The sequence below is a fragment of the Cherax quadricarinatus genome, chromosome 67 (genome assembly GCF_038502225.1).
Source record: "Cherax quadricarinatus isolate ZL_2023a chromosome 67, ASM3850222v1, whole genome shotgun sequence".
NCBI classification, from domain to species: Eukaryota; Metazoa; Arthropoda; class Malacostraca; order Decapoda; family Parastacidae; genus Cherax; species Cherax quadricarinatus.
Window position 1 is genome coordinate 6,185,970 of NC_091358.1, and position 24,007 is coordinate 6,209,976.

A 24,007-nucleotide genomic window follows, 5' to 3' on the forward strand; every position below is an offset into this window, starting at 1 on the left:
CACACACACACACACACACACACACACACACACACACACACACACACACACACACACATATATACACACACACACACACATACACACACACACACACACACACACACACACACACACACACACACACACACACACACACACACACACACACACACACACACACACACACACACACACACAGCAGCAGCAGTCTACAACAGTTAAATAAACAAAAATATGACCCCAATTTTAGCAGTAATATCTGCAAGTATTTAACAAGCAGAAGACTTTATTACACCACTCTTATTATCTAATAAAGTTTCTCTTCATCCCTTACAAAGTTAATTTCGTCTTTACACTGGTATTATTTGTTTACTCTTCCTCTGAAATAAATTAGGTCGTGAGAAGAATTTCAAAAGAAAAGATTGAAATAATTTATTTTCTCTGTTTTTTTTTCTTCTATTCGAGATAAATTTGAAAAGAAAATTTCGTAATTGGCCGAATTTTCAGAGGGAATAAGAAAGTTTTTGTTTTTACCTTAGCTTATTTCAGAGCTTTGCTTATTTCAGAGCTTTGCTTATTTCAGAGCTTTGCTTATTTCGGAGCTTTGCTTATTTCAGAGCTTTGCTTATTTCAGAGCTTTGCTTATTTCAGAGCTTTGCTTATTTCAGAGCTTTGCTTATTTCAGAGCTTTGCTTATTTCAGAGCTTTGCTTATTTCAGAGCTTTGCTTATTTCTGAGCTTTGCGTATTTCAGAGCTTTGCTTATTTCAGAGCTTTGCTTATTTCAGAGCTTTGCTTATTTCAGAGCTTTGCTTATTTCTGAGCTTTGCTTATTTCTGAGCTTTGCTTATTTCAGAGCTTTGCTTATTTCAGAGCTTTGCTTATTTCAGAGCTTTGCTTATTTCAGAGCTTTGCTTATTTCAGAGCTTTGCTTATTTCAGAGCTTTGCTTATTTCAGAGCTTTGCTTATTTCAGAGCTTTGCTTATTTCAGAGCTTTGCTTATTTCAGAGCTTTGCTTATTTCAGAGCTTTGCTTATTTCAGAGCTTTGCTTATTTCAGAGCTTTGCTTATTTCAGAGCTTTGCTTATTTCTGAGCTTTGCGTATTTCAGAGCTTTGCTTATTTCAGAGCTTTGCTTATTTCAGAGCTTTGCTTATTTCAGAGCTTTGCTTATTTCTGAGCTTTGCTTATTTCTGAGCTTTGCTTATTTCAGAGCTTTGCTTATTTCAGAGCTTTGCTTATTTCAGAGCTTTGCTTATTTTAGAGCTCTGCTTATTTTAGAGCTTTGGTTAATTCAGAGCTTTGCTTATTTAGAGCTCTGCTCATTTCAGAGCTCTCCTTATTTCCGAGCTTTGCTTATTTCAGAGCTTTGCTTATTTAGAGCTCTGCTCATTTCGGAGCTCTGCTTATTTCAAAGCTTTGCTTATTTCAAAGCTTTGCTTAATTAGAGCTCTGCTCATTTCAGAGCTCTGCTTATTTCAGAGCTCTGCTTATTTATAGCTCTGTTCATTTCAGAGCTTTGCTTATTTCAGAGCTTTGCTTATTTAGAGCTCTGCTCATTTCAGAGCTTTGCTTATTTCTGAGCTCTGCTCATTTCAGGATACCAGATACATCAGTCTACTAACACCCACGTACCTATTTACTACCAGGTGACCAGAGTCATCAGCTGCAAGGAGACTTACACCTACGGCTGCCCAGCCCGGAATTTCACCCAATACTTTAGGTCGTGAAGCACAGGCTTTGCCCACACCCCAGACTGCTGTCAGTAGCATCCTTCACACACTGTGTTGTTGCAACTCTCACTAGCATAGCTATTAGAAGGTTGAAAGTCCATGGACTACACGAGGGGTCCTTAAGACTGCATGTGTTCTAAGGGTCTTTAAGACTGCATATATCTTATGGGTCTTTAAGACTGCGTATATCCCATGGATCTTTAAGACTGCGAATATCCCATGGATCTTCAAGACTGCGTATATCCTCTGGGTCTTTAAGACTGCATATATCCTATGGGTCTTTAAGACTGCATATATCCTATGGGTCTTTAAGACTGCATATATCCTATGGGTCTTTAAGACTGCATATATCCTATGGGTCTTTAAGACTGCATATATCCTATGGGTCTTTAAGACTGCATATATCCTATGGGTCTTTAAGACTGCGTATATCCTATAGGTCTTTAAGACTGCATATATCCTATGGGTCTTTAAGACTGCATATATCCTATAGGTCTTTAAGACTGCATATATCCTATGGGTCTTTAAGACTGCATATATCCTATGGGTCTTTAAGACTGCATATATCCTATGGGTCTTTAAGACTGCATATATCCTATGGGTCTTTAAGACTGCATATATCCTATGGGTCTTTAAGACTGCATATATCCTATGGGTCTTTAAGACTGCATATATCCTATGGGTCTTTAAGACTGCATATATCCTATGGGTCTTTAAGACTGCGTATATCCTATAGGTCTTTAAGACTGCATATATCCTATGGGTCTTTAAGACTGCATATATCCTATAGGTCTTTAAGACTGCATATATCCTATGGGTCTTTAAGACTGCATATATCCTATGGGTCTTTAAGACTGCATATATCCTATGGGTCTTTAAGACTGCATATATCCTATGGGTCTTTAAGACTGCATATATCCTATGGGTCTTTAAGACTGCATATATACTATTCACTAACAGATAAAATTGCTTTAATCCCTGAGATAGGAATGCACGTAAACTCTCAGTGTATATACCTTTTCAGTGTATATATACTCTAAGAGAGATATATACATCTTGGTGTAGGTATACTGATCATATATCAGTACTATATGGAGAAAAATACCAGATGAATTGGAGGTGGAAGTAAGGATGAATTATATGATTTGGATGAGTCAGTGACCGTAAGCAACGCTCAGGAAGACGTAAACCTGGACGAGCCTCGACCATCTCATAGTGTAAATGGGAAATATAACCTGGGCGTTTTCATGTGCTTACACATATCTTCAGAGGATATGTGTGTGTAAGTACATGATGGCACACAGGCTTTATTTCCCGTTATCATTGCGTTTCTTTTTTATTTGCAATTACGTTATTTATTGTGATTCTTCCAACAACACTGTGTAGTTGAATCCCAACCTGGTACTGCAGAAACTAGTGTACATAACATATGATTCTCACCAGGCTTCTATTTCAGCGAACGTTTCGCTCCGTGTAGAGCTTCAACGAGGCTTGATAAAGCGCCGCATAGAGCAAAAGGTCGTCGCGATAAAAGCCTCATCTCCAGCCCGTCTCTTTTCTTCGCGTAATGTAAAACGCGATGACGAATGCAAAGGGAAGAGTGTTTGACTCCATTACCTTCAGCGGTAAAACTGGCCTCGCCAGCTAGACTCTCAAAGGACTTGTCCATTCATTACTGCAGCAGGAAACTCGTGTGCAACTCTATCGTGAAACAAATTAGAAAAAAGGCGACATAGGTGCCTTCCTCCGCCTGTTCTTGATGAGACCGAACTGGTGGCAGCGTAAATTCAAAGACCAGTTTTATGGTGACCTTCTGAATACCATCCAGGAGTCGTTTCTGGGGATGAAATCGTCGTGTTGGGCTGAAGGGGAGACTCTGGCATTTTACCGACAGGTGCCACCTTGTGTTTCGCCTCGGTATCTTAGTGCCACTGCCGGCTGGCACTCTGTGTGGCGGGCCAGAATATATCACAAAGGTTATGTGAGCATTGGCACTTGTATTGTTAAATGTTAATGAGATTTCTCTCGATGTTTATAAAATTCTCAGAGGGGCAAAATATGTATAGAATTTATACATAGAAATACATATGTATATAACGAAAAAAAATCTTTATGACGAACTTAGGAATGAAAAATATAACTCTGAAGAATAAATTCTTTTTAAATATCTTCAGAATAAAAAATATAACTAAAAATATAACTAACATAACTTTTGGAAAATGTAAAAGAGAGAGAGAAGAATAAACAAGTTGGAAAGCCGACAAAATTATACTATTCGTTAAGGTTAATTATTAAAAATGTGAACATCTAACCATGAGCGAAATTCCTAATGGAAAGATAACGAAACATTAATGACTAAACTTGGTAAAGAAGAGAAGCATCGCTGGAGGAGTTAGCGACGTAACACAGCGACTGATGCTGCGAGGAATGAAGCTGAAGAAGTAGTGCAGGAAGTCAGGAGGAGACGAACAGCCGACTCAGACGTCTTCGCCCTTAATTAAATGGAGATATTCTTTGATCTGAAGCCATGAGACAGTAAACTCACGAACAATGGGATCAATATCCAGGAGGTCTAGTATGAGCAGGTGTTTAGTACAGGCTGAGAAGTACAGGCTGAGAAGTACAGGCTGAGAAGTACAGGCTGAGAAGTACAGGCTGAGTAGTACAGGCTGAGAAGTACAGGCTGAGAAGTACAGGCTGAGAAGTACAGGCTGAGAAATACAGGCTGAGAAGTACAGGCTGAGAAGAGAAGTACAGGCTGAGTAGTACAGGCCGAGAAGTACAGGCTGAGAAGCACAGGCTGAGAAGTACAGGTTGAGAAGTACAGGCTGAGAAGCACAGGCTGAGAAGTACAGGCTGAGAAGTACAGGCTGAGAAGTACAGGCTGAGAAGTACAGGCTGAGAAATACAGGCTGAGAAGAGAAGTACAGGCTGAGTAGTACAGGCCGAGAAGTACAGGCTGAGAAGCACAGGCTGAGAAGTACAGGTTGAGAAGTACAGGCTGAGAAGCACAGGCTGAGAAGTACAGGCTGAGAAGTACAGGCTGAGAAGTACAGGCTGAGAAGTACAGGCTGAGAAATACAGGCTGAGAAGTACAGGCTGAGAAGTACAGGCTGAGAAGTACAGGCTGAGAAATACAGGCTGAGAAGTACAGGCTGAGAAGTACAGGCTGAGAAGTACAGGCTGAGAAGCGCAGGCTGAGAAGTACAGGTTGAGAAGTACAGGCTGAGAAGTACAGGCTGAGAAGTACAGACTGAGAAGTACAGGCTGAGAATTACAGGCTGAGAAATACAGGCTGAGAAGTACAGGCTGAGAAGTACAGGCTGAGAAGTACAGGCTGAGAAGTACAGGCTGAGAAATACAGGCTGAGAAGTACAGGCTGAGAAGTACATGCTGAGAAGTACAGGCTGAGAAGTACAGGCCGAGAAGTACAGGCTGAGCAGTATAGGCTGAGAAGTACAGGTTGAGAAGTACAGGCTGAGAAGTACAGGCTGAGTAGTACAGGCTGAGAAGTACAGGCTGAGAAATATAGGCTGAGAAGTACAGGCTGAGAAGTACAGGCTGAGAAGTACAGGCTGAGAAGCACAGGCTGAGAAGTACAGGTTGAGAAGTACAGGCTGAGAAGTACAGGCTGAGAAGTACAGGCTGAGAAGTACAGGCCGAGAAGTACAGGCTGAGTAGTATAGGCTGAGAAGTACAGGTTGAGAAGTACAGGCTGAGAAATACAGGCTGAGAAGTACAGGCTGAGAAGTACAGGCTGAGAAGTACAGGCTGAGAAGCACAGGCTGAGAAGTACAGGTTGACAAGTACAGGCTGAGAAGTACAGGCTGAGAAGTAAAGGCTGAGAAGTACAGGCTGAGAAATACAGGCTGAGAAGTACAGGCTAAGAAGTACAGGCTGAGAAGTACAGGCTGAGAAGTACAGGCTGAGAAGTACAGGCTGAGTAGTATAGACTGAGAAGTACAGGTTGAGAAGTACAGGCTGAGAAGTACAGGCTGAGTAGTACAGGCTGAGAAGTACAGGCTGAGAAATACAGGCTGAGAAGTACAGGCTGAGAAGTATAGGCTGAGAAGTACAGGCTGAGAAGCACAGGCTGAGAAGTACAGGTTGAGAAGTACAGGCTGAGAAGTACAGGCTGAGAAGTACAGGCTGAGAAGTACAGGCTGAGTAGTATAGGCTGAGAAGTACAGGTTGAGAAGTACAGGCTGAGAAGTACAGGCTGAGTAGTACAGGCTGAGAAGTACAGGCTGAGAAATACAGGCTGAGAAGTACAGGCTGAGAAGTACAGGCTGAGAAGTACAGGCTGAGAAGTACAGGCTGAGAAGTACAGGCTGAGTAGTACAGACTGAGAAGTACAGGTTGAGAAGTACAGGCTGAGAAGTACAGGCTGAGTAGTATAGGCTGAGAAATACAGGCTGAGAAGTACAGGTTGAGAAGTACAGGCTGAGAAATACAGGCTGAGTAGTATAGGCTGAGAAGTACAGGTTGAGAAGTACAGGCTGAGAAGTACAGGCTGAGTAGTACAGGCTGAGAAGTACAGGCTGAGAAATACAGGCTGAGTAGTATAGGCTGAGAAGTACAGGCTGAGTAGTACAGGCTGAGAAGTACAGGTTGAGAAGTACAGGCTGAGAAATACAGGCTGAGTAGTATAGGCTAAGTAAGCAAGTTTAAAGAGTTTAAGAGAGTGCAAGCAAGCACGTAGAATGACACTAAAACAAGCACGAATCTCATTCCCTTTGCTACAAGTATCTCTGGAGGCTTGATCCTCCGTCTTCTGCAGTTGTTATGTTTGTGTTCTCAACATCTGGAATCTGAGTGTGGCATCCTGGCCAGGAAGGCACTCAGGGTGCCACTTCCGCTCGTCTCGCTTCACTACCCATCTCATCACAATCTTGGTCGCAGTTTTCCTGGGCGGCAGGTGGCACTGCTCGTTCACCCGGGCACCTTAGGTGGTGGCTTCACCAGAGCAAGTTAAATGAAGATTTGTGTTCACCTTGGCAGGTTAGGTGAGGTTTGTGGTCACCTGGGCAGGTTATGTGACGTCTGTGTTCACCTGGGCAGGTTAGGTGAGGTCTGTGTTCACCTGGGCAGGTTAGGTGAAGTCTGTGTTCACCTGGGCAGGTTATGTGAGGTCTGTGTTCACCTGGGCAGGCTATGTGAGGTCTGTGTTCACCTGGGCAGGTTATGTGACGTCTGTGTTCACCTGGGCAGGTTATGTGAGGTCTGTGTTCACCTGGGCAGGTTATGTGACGTCTGTGTTCACCTGGGCAGGTTATGTGAGGTCTGTGTTCTCCTGGGCAGGTTATGTGAGGTCTGTGTTCTCCTGGGCAGGTTATGTGAGGTCTGTGTTCTCCTGGGCAAGTTATGTGAGGTCTGTGTTCTCCTGGGCAGGTTATGTGACGTCTGTGTTCTCCTGGGCAGGTTATGTGAGGTCTGTGTTCTCCTGGGCAGGTTATGTGAGGTCTGTGTTCTCCTGGGCAAGTTATGTGAGGTCTGTGTTCTCCTGGGCAGGTTATGTGAGGTCTGTGTTCTCCTGGGCAGGTTATGTGAGGTCTGTGTTCTCCTGGGCAGGTTATGTGAGGTCTGTGTTCTCCTGGGCAGGTTATGTGAGGTCTGTGTTCTCCTGGGCAGGTTATGTGAGGTCTGTGTTCTCCTGGGCAGGTTATGTGACGTCTGTGTTCACCTGGGCAGGTTATGTGAGGTCTGTGTTCACCTGGGCAGGTTATGTGAGGTCTGTGTTCACCTGGGCAGGTTATGTGAGGTCTGTGTTCACCTGGGCAGGTTATGTGAGGTCTGTGTTCACCTGGGCAGGTTATGTGAGGTCTGTGTTCACCTGGGCAGGTTATGTGAGGTCTGTGTTCACCTGGGCAGGTTATGTGAGGTCTGTGTTCACCTGGGCAGGTTATGTGATGTCTGTGTTCACCTGGGCAGGTTATGTGAGGTCTGTGTTCACCTGGGCAGGTTATGTGAGGTCTGTGTTCACCTGGGCAGGTTATGTGAGGTCTGTGTTCACCTGGGCAGGTTATGTGAGGTCTGTGTTCTCCTGGGCAGGTTATGTGAGGTCTGTGTTCTCCTGGGCAGGTTATGTGAGGTCTGTGTTCTCCTGGGCAGGTTATGTGAGGTCTGTGTTCTCCTGGGCAGGTTATGTGAGGTCTGTGTTCTCCTGGGCAGGTTATGTGACGTCTGTGTTCACCTGGGCAGGTTATGTGAGGTCTGTGTTCACCTGGGCAGGTTATGTGAGGTCTGTGTTCACCTGGGCAGGTTATGTGAGGTCTGTGTTCTCCTGGGCAGGTTATGTGAGGTCTGTGTTCTCCTGGGCAGGTTATGTGAGGTCTGTGTTCTCCTGGGCAGGTTATGTGACGTCTGTGTTCACCTGGGCAGGTTATGTGAGGTCTGTGTTCACCTGGGCAGGTTATGTGAGGTCTGTGTTCACCTGGGCAGGTTATGTGAGGTCTGTGTTCACCTGGGCAGGTTATGTGACGTCTGTGTTCACCTGGGCAGGTTATGTGACGTCTGTGTTCACCTGGGCAGGTTATGTGACGTCTGTGTTCACCTGGGCAGGTTATGTGACGTCTGTGTTCACCTGGGCAGGTTATGTGACGTCTGTGTTCACCTGGGCAGGTTATGTGAGGTCTGTGTTCACCTGGGCAGGTTATGTGACGTCTGTGTTCACCTGGGCAGGTTATGTGAGGTCTGTGTTCTCCTGGGCAGGTTATGTGAGGTCTGTGTTCTACGTATCTTAGATAATACTCACATATTTTCCTCGTTTTCTTGGCTAATACTTTCACAAGAACAGTTCCGGCTTCTGAATAAATAAACCTAATATTTTTATAGCCTCCATTGAGAGGTTTTTACATTCATTTCCTTATATATATATATATATATATATATATATATATATATATATATATATATATATATATACACACTGATCTCTGGCTGAAGGAGACTCGAACCTACGAACCTTGGAACAAGGTACGCACTGCTATACCATTCTCACCATATTGGACAATACCTGGGCGTCCAGCTTGCGCTGGATTTTGATCCAAGGCAGCCAGCTTTCAGGGAGAAGGCTTACAGCTTTTCATCTCCAGAGATCAGTGTTTGTGTATATTTCGCCTGCTCTTGCGAATTCCTTGCATTGTTAATATCTCTAGTAAGGCTGATGCATGCAGGGGATGAGATGACAAGCTGCAAGCCTTCTCCCTGAAAGCTGGCTGCCTTGGAACAAAGTCTAGCGCAAGCTGGACTCCAAGGTATTGTCCAGTGTGGTGAGAATGGTAAAGCACTGCGTGCCTTGTTCCAAGGATCGTAGGTTCGAGTCTCCTTCAGCCAGAGATCAGTGTTTGTGTATAATTCGCCTGCTCTTGCGAATTCCTTGCATATATATATATATATATATATATATATATATATATATATATATATATATATATATATATATATATATATATGTGTGTGTGTGTGTGTGTGTGTGTGTGTGTGTGTGTGTGTGTGTGTGTGTGTGTGTGTGTGTGTGTGTGTGTGTGTGTGTGTGTGTGTGTGTGTGCTCACCTAGTTGAGGTTGCAGGGGTCGAGTCCTAGCTCCTGGCTCCCCTCTTCACTGTGTGATGAAGGGAGTAGACTCCTCCTACTTGGACAGGCAATGCGAATGATACCATTCTTTATACTCGAATTGCCATTAGAAGTCCTCCAACAGGGCCATTTATCAAAGCAGTGTGCTTTTTAAAAGGCCATAACCGTAAATCAAACCCTGGCCCATGTTTCAGCTCACCTGAAGTCTGATTATACCTACGGGTTACCTTGCAACGAGGGGTGGCGAGACGGGAATTGTTGTTGAATATGACTCGTAATTACTGTTATTATTATTGTTGTTACAGTAGTTATTATTATTATTATATTATTATTATTATTATTATTATTATTATTATTATTATTATTATTATTATTATTATTATTATTATTATTATTATTATTATTATTATTAATTATTGCCATCGTTAATCTCCACAGCGTTCGTCTTCTGCGCCCTGCTGGAGTTCACGCTGGTCAACTACCTCTGGCGCAAACGTCCTGGAGGAGGAGCGAGCGAGGGAGGGTCATATGGAGGAGGTGGTGCAGGCAACAGGAGGATAGGTGGCCCCTGCAACGGCTTCAGGACTAATCCTGACGAAGGAGGCAGCAGTGGGACCATCCTGGGTACTTCCACACTGACGGTGAGGCTGCTGGTGCTGTGTCGGAGATAGTTATCCAGTGGTGGTGGTTTGAGTTTAGAATTCTAGAGACTTCTGCTGAGAAAGTCGTAAGAAGGAGACTTCTTTGTTGGTTCTGCTGAGAAAGTCGTAAGAAGGAGACTTCTTTGTTGGTTCTGCTGAGAAAGTCGTAAGAAAAAGACTTCTTTGTTGGTTCTGCTGAGAAAGTCGTAAGAAGGAGACTTCTTTGTTGGTTCTGCTGAGAAAGTCGTAAGAAAAAGACTTCTTTGTTGGTTCTGCTGAGAAAGTCGTAAGAAAAAGACTTCTTTGTTGGTTCTGCTGAGAAAGTCGTAAGAAGGAGACTTCTTTGTTGGTTCTGCTGAGAAAGTCGTAAGAAGGAGACTTCTTTGTTGATTCTGCTGAGAAAGTCGTAAGAAAAAGACTTCTTTGTTGGTTCTGCTGAGAAAGTCGTAAGGAAAACCTTCAATGATTTTTCTTAGGAAGTCGTAAGAAGAGGCTTTCTATATTCTTGTTAGTATACTGGGTTTAAAATCTGTGTACTACACGCGGGTCATTAAGGCTGCGTCCCTCATGTTTACCAACAGTCAAGAATACTTTAAAACACGTAGAATGCCAATCAGAGTAAAGTCCCAGAGTGCATACACCGAGTTATACACCTCCCAGGCGTGTATACACCGAGATATACAACTCCCAGGCATGTATACACTGAGATATGCATCTCCCAGGCGTGTATACATCGAGATATACACCTCCCAGGCGTGTATACACCGAGATATACACCTCTGGGTGAATAAATCATCACCCGAGTGTCCTCTTCATCCCGGTATTCTGAGTGTAATTGGATTGCTTCTAGATGCGAGCTGGACGCTCTGTGAAGGTCTGTGAAGATCTCTGAAGATCCCTGATACACTTCTGATACCCTGATGTAGAGGCAGAGCAACTTCTACCCCGTCACCCTCACCAGGGATACACACTCCTTACTGAAGGACAAACAACCCTAACTGCATATATACACAGAGGTGTATATTTCTTAGTGTTTATAAACCGATATATATATATATATATATATATATATATATAAATATATATATATATATATATATATATATATATATATATATATATATATATATATATATTTTTTTTTTTTTTTTTTTTTTTTTTTTTTTTTTTTTTCAACAAGTCGGCCGTCTCCCACCGAGGCAGGGTGACCCAAAAAAGAAAGAAAATCCCCAAAAAGAAAATACTTTCATCATCATTCAACACTTTCACCACACTCGCACATTATCACTGTTTTTGCAGAGGTGCTCAGAATACAACAGTCTAGAAGCATAAACATATAAAGATACACAACATATCCCTCCAAACTGCCAATATCCCAAACCCCTCCTTTAAAGTGCAGGCATTGTACTTCCCATTTCCAGGACTCAAGTCCGACTATATGAAAATAACCGGTTTCCCTGAATCCCTTCACTAAATATTACCCTGCTCACACTCCATATATATATATATGTATATATATATATATATATATATACATATACATATATATACATATATATATATATATATATATATATAGACATACATATATACATACATATATATATATACATATATATATACATACATATATATATACATATATATATACATACATATATACATACATATACATATATACATACATATACATATATATGCAAAACAACCACTCTGAAAGAAAAGAGAAATTCCAAGCGCTTTCGTGACTACTCACATTATCAAGGAACTATGAAAGTGAAGCATCCAAGGAAGCTATATAAGGGGTCCGGCCAGCACCTCACTATCAGATCCCACAACGGTTAAACACCTGACATGCGGCGAGCCAACTTGGATAGGTCCTTTGCACAACTCACCCCCAAGCTATTATGAAAGAAAATGATTACCAAGAAAAAATGAATAATCTCTTAGATGATACTGAAACCTATTCTAAACTTAGGAAAAATCCCCTAGAAACCGTTAACAGCAATTTCAATAAAACAATAAAACTTCTACTGAAAGGCAAAGATGAATTAGTCAAACAATTTACTTCCACTAATCCATCTTTACCTTACATGTATGGACTAATAAAAACACACAAACCAGGGAATCCAGTCAGACCAATTATTAGCTCCATAGGATCAGTTTCATATAAATTATCCAAATGGCTTGTTGATATTTTGAGCCCTATTGTTGGCAAAATTTCTAACTTTAATGTTAAAAACAACATAGACTTGGTTGATAAATTAAGCTCCTTGACTGACTTAAATGATTTTAACATGGTTAGTTTTGATGTTACTTCCTTGTTTACGAAAGTTCCTGTTCATGATTTATTAAGTTTCTTATCTGAAGAACTCGTTAACTATGATTTACCATTGCCAGTTCCTACTATCATTAAACTTATTAAACTTTGCATTGTTGATGCAAAATTTGTATTTAATGATAAGTTTTACACTCAGAAGTTTGGTATGGCAATGGGAAATCCTCTTTCACCTATTCTTAGTAACCTATACATGGAATTTTTTGAAACAAGGTTGCTTAACACAATCCTCCCTAATAGAGCTAAATGGTTCAGATATGTTGATGATATTTTGTGTCTTATGCCCAAAAATGTAGATATACACCATTTTCTTGGAAAATTAAATAGCTTAGCCCATTCTATAAACTTTACTGTTGAGTTTGAAGAAAATAACTCATTGCCTTTTCTAGATGTTTTAATTATTAAGGGTAATAATGAATTCAAATTTAAAATTTACAGAAAACCTACAAATAACTGTTCCTATGTCCACTATTATTCCTCGCATCAAGATAGAGTCAAACTGTCTGTTTTCTCATCAATGTTTTTGAGAGCTTTACGAATTTGTAGTCCTGAGTTCATAGATGAGGAAATATCCAAAATTTATGAAATAGGTAATGATTTAAAATACCCAAGAAATGTAATTGATAAATCTTTTAAAGTTGCTAGAAACACTTTTTATAATCCAAAAAGGGACAACCAGCCTTATTCAACTAAAAATATGTTGGTTCTCCCTTACCATGAAAACTTGGTTGATATGCCTTCTCTTCTTAAGACTTTTAATATTAAAGTTGTATTCAAAAATCTTGATACAGTAAAAAAACTTTTGATAAAGAATTCCCCCCAAAATGCTGATGGATGTGTCTATAAGATTCCTTGTAAAATTTGCGATAAAGTTTATTACGGTCAAACTGGTAAAAATCTCGAACTAAGATTAAAGCAACATAAATATAGCATTAGAACTGGACAAGATTCCAATGCTCTATTTATTCATGTAAGACATTTTAACCATCCAATTGATTTTCAAAAAGTTGAGAAAGTAGTATCAAGCAAGTCCATGGTCGACAGGAATATAATTGAATCTTGTTTCATAAAAAGCAGTTTTGACAATAATATGAATATTTCCTTTGGTTTATATAAATTAGATCCATTTATAATTAATAGAATTTGGGAAGAATTTAATAATACACTGGACAAATAATTTTTAAATTTTCTTGGGTAGAATAGCTTGGGGGTGAGTTGTGCAAAGGACCTATCCAAGTTGGCTCGCCGCGTGTCACGTGTTTAACCGTTGTGGGATCTGATAGTGAGGTGCTGGCCGGACCCCTTATATAGCTTCCTTGGATGCTTCACTTTCATAGTTCCTTGATGATGTGAGTAGTCACGAAAGCGCTTGGAATTTCTCTATTCTCTCAGAGTGGTTGTTTTGCATATTTTGAAATCACCTGTTCACTGTGATCTTATTGCATATATATATATATATATATATATATATATATATATATATATATATATATATATATATATATATATATATATATATATATATATATATATATATATATATATATATATATATATATATATATATATATATATATATATATATATATATATATATATATATATATATATATATGAATAACAACCACTGTGAAAGAACAGTGAAATTCCAAGCGCTTTCGTGACTTCTCACATTATCAAGGAACTATAAAAGTAATACATCAAAGGAAGGCATATAAAGGGTCAAGACTACACCTCACCATCACATCCCACAACAAAGCAACACCTCACACACGCGCGACGACACCCGACTTAGTGAGAAAGAGAGATAGAGAGAGAGAGAGAGAGAGATGCATAGACAATTTTATACAACAATAATTCAGACAATTATTGCTTAAAAATATTTTTTTTTCTCGTAGACAAAGTTTATTTCAGACAAAAAAAAAAATACATATCCCATTCCACAAAATTTTTCCTGTCTGACCAACGAAAAATTTACAAAAAAAAAGAGAATTATAAAAACGACATCAAACGCAGCTTCAGATTCTTTTCGAATTTTATTCATTAAAAAAAAAACTCAGTATATCCCCCCTTTCAAAATTTTTCAATGGGAATTAAAATGTAAATGGCTACACAAATAAATTTTTAAGCAATGAAAAAAATCCCCCACAGAAAGTTATATTGTAATGATAAAGAAAAATGTATTCTGAATTTCCTTGTATTGTGTTAATACCGGAACTGATGATGGTTCACGAGGTGAGCGAAACATCGCGTAGTTAAAATAGAATTGTTTTTGTTTTATGTGGTTTCTATATTTATTGAGAGGAGGGAAGGGGGTATGGGGGTCTGGAGAGGGCTGGGGGAGGTATGAGAGGGGGTCTGGAGAGGGCTGGGGGAGGTATGATAGGGGGGTCTGGAGAGGGCTGGGGGAGGTATGAGAGTGGGGTCTGGAGAGGGCTGGGGGAGGTATGAGAGTGGGGTCTGGAGAGGGCTGGGGGAGGTATGAGAGTGGGGTCTGGAGAGGGCTGCGGGAGGTATGAGAGGGGGTCTGGAGAGGGCTGGGGGGAGGTATGAGAGTGGGGTCTGGAGAGGGCTGGGGGAGGTATGAGAGTGGGGTCTGGAGAGGGCTGGGGGAGGTATGAGAGTGGGGTCTGGAGAGGGCTGGGGGAGGTATGAGAGGGGGTCTGGAGAGGGCTGGGGGAGGTATGAGAGGGGGTCTGGAGAGGGCTGGGGGAGGTATGAGAGGGGGTCTGGAGAGGGCTGGGGGAGGTATGAGAGGGGGTCTGGAGAGGGCTGGGGGAGGTATGAGAGTGGGGTCTGGAGAGGGCTGGGGAGGTATGAGAGGGGGTCTGGAGAGGGCTGGGGGAGGTATGAGAGTGGGGTCTGGAGAGGGCTGGGGAGGTATGAGAGTGGGGTCTGGAGAGGGCTGGGGAGGTATGAGAGGGGGTCTGGAGAGGGCTGGGGGAGGTATGAGAGGGGGGTCTGGAGAGGGCTGGGGAGGTATGAGAGTGGGGTCTGGAGAGGGCTGGGGAGGTATGAGAGTGGGGTCTGGAGAGGGCTGGGGAGGTATGAGAGGGGGTCTGGAGAGGGCTGGGGGAGGTATGAGAGGGGGGGTCTGGAGAGGGCTGGGGAGGTATGAGAGGGGATCTGGAGAGGGCTGGGGGAGGTATGAGAGTGGGGTCTGGAGAGGGCTGGGGAGGTATGAGAGGGGGTCTGGAGAGGGCTGGGGGAGGTATGAGAGTGGGGTCTGGAGAGGGCTGGGGAGGTATGAGAGTGGGGTCTGGAGAGGGCTGGGGAGGTATGAGAGGGGGTCTGGAGAGGGCTGGGGGAGGTATGAGAGGGGGTCTGGAGAGGGCTGGGGGAGGTATGAGAGTGGGGTCTGGAGAGGCCTGGTGGAGGTATGAGAGGGGGTCTGGAGAGGGCTGGGGGAGGTATGAGAGGGGGGTCTGGAGAGGGCTGGGGAGGTATGCGAGGGGGTCTGGAGAGGGCTGGGGGAGGTATGAGAGTGGGGTCTGGAGAGGGCTGGGGGAGGTATGAGAGGGGGTCTGGAGAGGGCTGGGGGAGGTATGAGAGGGGGGTCTGGAGAGGGCTGGGGAGGTATGAGAGGGGGTCTGGAGAGGGCTGGGGGAGGTATGAGAGTGGGGTCTGGAGAGGGCTGGGGGAGGTATGAGAGGGGGTCTGGAGAGGGCTGGGGGAGGTATGAGAGGGGGTCTGGAGAGGGCTGGGGGAGGTATGAGAGGGGGTCTGGAGAGGGCTGGGGGAGGTATGAGAGGGGGTCTGGAGAGGGCTGGGGGAGGTATGAGAGGGGGTCTGGAGAGGCCTGGTGGAGGTATGAGAGGGGGTCTGGAGAGGGCTGGGGGAGGTATGAGAGGGGGGTCTGGAGAGGGCTGGGGAGGTATGAGAGGGGGTCTGGAGAGGGCTGGGGGAGGTATGAGAGTGGGGTCTGGAGAGGGCTGGGGGAGGTATGAGAGGGGGTCTGGAGAGGGCTGGGGGAGGTATGAGAGGGGGGTCTGGAGAGGGCTGGGGAGGTATGAGAGGGGGTCTGGAGAGGGCTGGGGGAGGTATGAGAGTGGGGTCTGGAGAGGGCTGGGGGAGGTATGAGAGGGGGTCTGGAGAGGGCTGGGGGAGGTATGAGAGGGGGTCTGGAGAGGGCTGGGGGAGGTATGAGAGGGGGTCTGGAGAGGGCTGGGGGAGGTATGAGAGTGGGGTCTGGAGAGGGCTGGGGGAGGTATGAGAGTGGGGTCTGGAGAGGGCTGGGGGAGGTATGAGAGTGGGGTCTCGAGAGGGCTGGGGGAGGTATGAGAGTGGGGGTCTGGAGAGGGCTGGGGAGGTATGAGACGGGGTCTGGAGAGGGCTGGGGGAGGTATGAGAGGGGGTCTGAAGAGGGCTGGGGGAGGTATGAGAGGGGGGTCTGGAGAGGGCAGGGGGAGGTATGAGAGGGGAGTCTGGAGAGGGCTGGGGGAGGTATGAGAGTGGGGTCTGGAGAGGGCAGGGGGAGGTATGAGAGAGGGGGGTCAGGAGAGGGCTGGGAGTGTTGGAATGTATAGGAGGGGGACTGGAGCTGTTTGAAGATATGGGAGGGATGTTGGGAGAGGAGGGTTGAAACACCTCCCTGGATGGTTGCTGTCTACCAACCTACCACCAGAGTGTAAAACGTTTAACAGGTTTCCACTTCACAATTACATGACAGGGGCGTCGTAATTACCTCGCGTTTATCTGACCGTCCTGACGCAGTAAGATACTGCGTTTAGCTGATCATCCTGACGCAGTAAGATACTGCGTTCAGCTGATCATCCTGACGCAGTAAGATACTGTCTACAGTTCGCCCCACCGTAGCAACCACTGATGAATCTCATACATGTCAAGTACAAGTTTTGTTCCTTCACCAACCACTGTACTGTCCTGGCGCTAACATAATAAAATATTTAACAGTGAAACAATTTACAAACCCATTTCGCCTCTTCACATGGCCCTGACTTCATGTCGTACCTTATCCTAAAGCTCTGCCCTGTCTCACAAATCCCATTAACCCCCCCGTCGTAGCCTTTCCTTGGGATATAATTCCTCTCCCATAAAAAGGCCACAAAATGTCCCCTCTAATCAGGCATTCCTTACGATATTACTTCCCCTCTGAGGGTAATGTTGATTACCAGCTCCAGAGACCTCGCACTTTACGGTTCCTCGGGATTCAGTTTGGAATCAAATGACGGAGGATCGAGCCTTCACTTTCCTCAATTCTGTACTACCAGAATGTAGAAAACTGTTACTTATACCACTTACTCATGTTATCTTGGAATTATTTCCGATTATCTTGGGATTATTTGATGTTATCTTGGATTATCTTGGGATTATTTGGTGTTATCTTGGATTATCTTGGGATTATTTGGTGTTATCTTGGATTATCTTGGGATTATTTGATCTTATCTTGGATTATCTTGGGATTGTTTGGTGTTATCTTGGATTATCTTGGGATTGTTTGGTGTTATCTTGGATTATCTTGGGATTATTTGGTGTTATCTTGGATTATCTTGGGATTATTTGGTGTTATCTTGGATTATCTTGGGATTATTTGGTGTTATCTTGGATTATCTTGGGATTATTTGGTGTTATCTTGGATTATCTTGGGATTATTTGGTGTTATCTTGGATTATCTTGGGATTATTTGGTGTTATCTTGGATTATCTTGGGATTATTTGGTGTTATCTTGGATTATCTTGGGATTATTTGGTGTTATCTTGGATTATCTTGGGATTATTTGATGTTATCTTGGATTATCTTGGGATTATTTGGTGTTATCTTGGATTATCTTGGGATTATTTGATGTTATCTTGGATTATCTTGGGATTATTTGGTGTTATCTTGGATTATCTTGGGATTATTTGGTTTTATCTTGGATTATCTTGGGATTATTTTGGGACAGTCTTGGAAATAAAGAAAATATCTTAAGATTATCTGAAAATATCTTATGATAAGCTGAGTTCAATTCCTTTGTGAAAACATGAGAGAGAGAGAGAGAGAGAGAGAGAGAGAGAGAGAGACAGACAGACAGACAGACAGACAGACAGATAGAGACAGAGAGACAGAGAGACGGAGAAACACAGACAGAGACAGACAGACAGACAGACAAACAAACAGAAAAAGAGAGAGAAAGTGAGATATCTCACTTTACCCACCAGATGGATTCACTCTCCTCATCAAACAGACTCAACAATCATCACAAAAGTCAACATTGACACAGCATCATCAAGACAATCACGTGATGAATCATGATGGGTAATTCATCAGAGTATTCTTGCTCTCATTAAAGCTAGCTTTACCTACACAACTCTCATTGCTGCTGCTACTACTGTTGATGATAATAATGATCATCATAACAATGATAATAATTAAAGTAATAATAATAATCAATAATAATAATTGTGATTAAAATTGATAATTTGTCTTGATATTGTTTATTATTATTATTATTATTATTATTATTATTATTATTATTATTATTATTATTATTATTATTATTATTATTATTATTATTATTATATGGTTTCGCAAAGTTTTTAACGAGATTTAAACGTACACAAAAATTAGAAATATTCCAAACCTGGCAACACTAATATTCCACACCTGGCAACACTAATATTCACACCTGGCAACACTAATATTCCACACCTGGCAACACTAATATTCCACACCTGGCAACACTAATATTCCACACCTGGCAACACTAATATTCACACCTGGCAACACTAATATTCCACACCTGGCAACACTAATATTCCACACCTGGCAACACTAATATTCCACACCTGGCAACACTAATATTCACACCTGGCAACACTAATATTCCACACCTGGCAACACTAATATTCCACACCTGGCAACACTAATATTCCACACCTGGCAACACTAATATTCACACCTGGCAACACTAATATTCCACACCTGGCAACACTAATATTCCACACCTGGCAACACTAATATTCCACACCTGGCAACACTAATATTCCACACCTGGCAACACTAATATTCCACACCTGGCAACACTAATATTCCACACCTGGCAACACTAATATTCCACACCTGGCAACACTAATATTCCACACCTGGCAACACTAATATTCCACACCTGGCAACACTAATATTCCACACCTGGCAACACTAATATTCACACCTGGCAACACTAATATTCCACACCTGGCAACACTAATATTCCACACCTGGCAACACTAATATTCCACACCTGGCAACACTAATATTCCACACCTGGCAACACTAATATTCCACACCTGGCAACACTAATATTCCACACCTGGCAACACTAATATTCCACACCTGGCAACACTAATATTCACACCTGGCAACACTAATATTCCACACCTGGCAACACTAATATTCCACACCTGGCAACACTAATATTCCACACCTGGCAACACTAATATTCCACACCTGGCAACACTAATATTCCACACCTGGCAACACTAATATTCCACACCTGGCAACACTAATATTCCACACCTGGCAACACTAATATTCACACCTGGCAACACTAATATTCCACACCTGGCAACACTAATATTCCACACCTGGCAACACTAATATTCCACACCTGGCAACACTAATATTCCACACCTGGCAACACTAATATTCCACACCTGGCAACACTAATATTCCACACCTGGCAACACTAATATTCCACACCTGGCAACACTAATATTCCACACCTGGCAACACTAATATTCCACACCTGGCAACACTAATATTCCACACCTGGCAACACTAATATTCCACACCTGGCAACACTAATATTCCACACCTGGCAACACTAATATTCCACACCTGGCAACAGTATTTTGATTGATAGATCTTTGCTTATGCTAATACGATTTAAATATATATATATAATCATATATATATATATATATATATATATATATATATATATATATATATATATATATATATATATATATATATATATATATATATATATATATATATATATATATATATATATATATATATATATATATATTGTGGTTGCAGGGGTCGAGACTCAGCTCCTGGCCCCGCCTCTTCACTGATCGCTACTAGGTCCACTCTCTCCCTGCTCCATAAGCTTTATCATACCTCGTCTTAAAACCATGTATGGTTCCTTCTTCCAATACATCGCTTGCTAGACTATTCCACTTCCTAACAACTCTGACTGAATAAATACTTCCTAACATCCCTGTGACTCATCTGAGTATTCAGCTTCCAATTGTGACCCCTTGTTTCTGTGTCCCCTCTCTTGAACATCCTGTCTCTGTCCACCTTGTCTATTCCACGCAGTATTTTGTATGTCGTTATCATGTCTCCCCTAACCCTCCTGTTCTCCAGTGTCGTCAGTCCGATTTCCCTTAACCTCTCTTTATAGGAAATTCCCCTGAGCTCTGGAACTAACCTTGTTCCAAACCTTCGCACTTTCTCTAATTTCTTGACGTGTTTGACCAGATGTGGGTTCCAAACTGGTGCTGCGTACTCCAGTATGGGCCTGACGTACACAGTGTATAAAGTCTTGAACGATTCCTTACTGAGGTACCGGAACGCTATTCTCAGGTTTGCCAGGCGCCCATATGCTGCAGCAGTTATCTGGTTAATGTGTGCCTCCGGAGACATGCTCGGTGTTATGGTCACCCCAAGATCTTTCTCCTTGAGGTTTGCAGTCTCTGGCCGCCTAGCCTATACTCTGTCTGCGGTCTTCTTTGCCCTCCTCCGATCTTCATGACTTTGCATTTGGCAGGGTTAAATTCTAGGAGCCAGTTGCTGGACCAGGTGTCCAGTCTGTCCAGGTCTTTTTGTAGACCTGTCTGTTCCGCATCTGATTTAATTCTCCTCATTAACTTCACATCATCTGCAAACAGGAACGCTTCTGAGTCTATCCCTTCCGTCATGTCGTTCACATATATCAAGAATAGCACTGACCCCTGTGGGACCCCACTCGTCACAGGTGCCCACTGTGATACCTCGTCACGTACCATGACTCGTTGCTGCCTCCCTGTCAGGTATTCCCTTATCCATTGCAGTGCCCTCCCTGTTACATGCGCCTGATCCTCCAGCTTCTGCACTAATCTCTTGTGGGGAACTGTGTCAAAGGCCTTCCTGAAGTCTAGGAAAACGCAATCAACCCACCCCTCTCTCTCGTGTCTTACTTCTGTTACCTTGTCATAAATCTCCAGGAGGTTTGTGTATGTACTCACCTATTTGTACTCACCTATTTGTGGTTGCAGGGGTCGAGTCTTAGCTCCTGGCCCCGCCTCTTCACCGGTTGCTACTGGGCCCTCTCTCTCCCCGCTCCATGAGCTTTATCAAACCTCGTCTTAAAACTGTGTATGGTTCCTGCCTCCACTACGTCATTTTCTAGGCTATTCCACTGCCTTACAACTCTATGACTGAAGAAATACTTCCTAATATCTCTCTGACTTATTTGTGTCTTCAACTTCCAATTGTGGCCTCTTGTTTCTGTGTCCCCTCCCTGGAACATCCTGTCTTTGTCCACCTTGTCTATTCCACGCAGTATTTTATATGTCGTTATCATGTCTCCCCTGACCCTCTTGTCCTCCAGTGTCGTCAGGCCGATTTCCCTTAATCTTTCTTCATAGGACATTCCCCTTAGCTCTGGAACTAACCTTGTTGCAAACCTTTGTACTTTCTCTAGTTTCTTGACGTGCTTTATCAAGTGCGGGTTCCAAACAGGTGCTGCATACTCCAGTATGGGCCTGACATACACGGTGTACAGTGTCTTGAATGATTCCTTACTAAGGTGTCGGAATGCTGTTCTCAGGTTTGCCAGGCGCCCATATGCTGCAGCAGTTATCTGGTTGATGTGTGCTTCCGGAGACATGCTCGGTGTTATACTCACCCCAAGATCTTTCTCCTTGAGTGAGGTTTGCAGTCTTTGGCCACCTAGCCTATACTCTGTCTGTGGTCTTCTGTGCCCTTCCCCTATCTTCATGACTTTGCATTTGGCAGGATTAAATTCGAGAAGCCATTTGCTGGACCAGGTGTCCAGTCTGTCCAGGTCTCTTTGAAGTCCTGCCTGGTCCTGGTGTGTGTGTGTGTGTGTATGTGTGCGTATGCGTGTGTGTGTGTGTGTGTGTGTGTGTGTGTTTGTGTGTATGTGTGTGTGTGTGTGTGTGTGCGCGCGCGTGCGCGCGTAACTCTAAAAATACCTCTTCTGCTTTATATGTCTTAAATAGCTAAACATTTATATAATGTCACTTTTATCTTCTCAAATGGAAATATTATCAAAGCTATAATAAAAATCTCTCCACTTGACTGCCAGAGTTTATATATATACTGAGACGTATATGTACTGAGACGTATATATACTGAGACGTATATATACTGAGACGTATATGTACTGAGACGTATATATACTGAGACGTATATATACTGAGACGTATATGTACTGAGACGTATATATACTGAGACGTATATATACTGAGACGTATATGTACTGAGACGTATACATACTGAGAGGTATATATCATATTCATACCTTGAAAGCAGTAGTAAATATACACTTTGACGAGTATATATATATATATATATATATATATATATATATATATATATATATATATATATATATATATATATATATATATATATATATATATATATATATATATATATATATATATATATATATATATATATATATATACACTTGAAATTTAGCCTTAATGACCGTCATGTAGTAGACATGTGTCAGATCTGACGACGCTCTTGCAGTGGATAGGCTTCAAACTTAATAAATCAACCTCAGGAAAATGTAATTTAATTTCTGTCATCTGGAAACGTAGAAAGAAAATTTGTCATCAAATATGTAATCTCACTTTTTTTTTTTTTTTCATTCTATTTTAAAAATATTCGAAAAATTTGTCATTCCAAAACTGGCCAAAATTGTCCTGAACTTGAAAAAAAAAAATTGAGTCGCATTTCATATATTATCTGGCAAATGACCAGAAATTTATTTTGTGTTGAAAAATTTTTAAGAGTTTCCGCTTCAATATGAAAAAAAAATTACGTTTTCTATTTTAAAAAATATTCCCATTTTCTATAATCTAGAATTATTTTTGTTTTCACAATACTATTTCTTTCCTGTATGAAAGGGAAGGTGTGGGGGGGGGGGAGGGGAGTCTTGATGCTGGTGAAGGGCTCGTGATCCCAGGAAATGGAGGTGGACTCATATTTCATGGATCTAACCAGATTACCAGGCGCCGTGTGTGTGTGTGTACTCACCTAGTTGAGGTTGCAGGGGTCGAGTCCTAGCTCCTGGCCCTATGTGTGTGTGTGTGTGTGTGTGTGTGTGTGTGTACTTACCTATTTGTGGTTGCAGGGGTCGAGTCTTAGCTCCTGTGTGTGTGTGTGTGAGTGTGTGTGTGTGTGTGTGTGTGTGTGTGTGTGTGTGTGTGTGTGTGTGTGTGTGTGTGTGTGTGTGTGTGTGTGTGTGTGTACTTATCTATTTGTGGTTGCAGGGGTCGAGTTTTAGCTCCTGTGTGTGTGTGTGTGTGAGTGTGTGTGTGTGTGTGTGTGTGTGTGTGTGTGTGTGTGTGTGTGTGTGTGTGTGTGTGTGTGTGTGTGTGTGTGTGTGTGTGTATGTAAGCCACTAACTTGAAGTGCAGTTAAAAAGATAACGTCCAATGTCTTGTTATCTTGAGTTATCTTAACCAGATAACTGCTCCTGAGAGTAGGGTCTCCACAACATTTCTTCTCTCAGCT

General features: G+C 42.5%; 1 protein-coding gene across 1 annotated transcript in view; it reads left to right on the forward strand.

Moving 5' to 3' along the window:
* LOC128699601 (glycine receptor subunit beta-type 4) overlaps nucleotides 1-24,007 on the forward strand; it is a 164,309-nt gene that overhangs the window by 134,020 nt on the left and 6,282 nt on the right. The window contains exon 4 of the mRNA XM_070099359.1: nucleotides 9,728-9,930. Within this exon, the coding sequence (XP_069955460.1) occupies nucleotides 9,728-9,930 (203 nt within the window). The remainder of the gene's footprint in view (nucleotides 1-9,727; nucleotides 9,931-24,007) is intronic.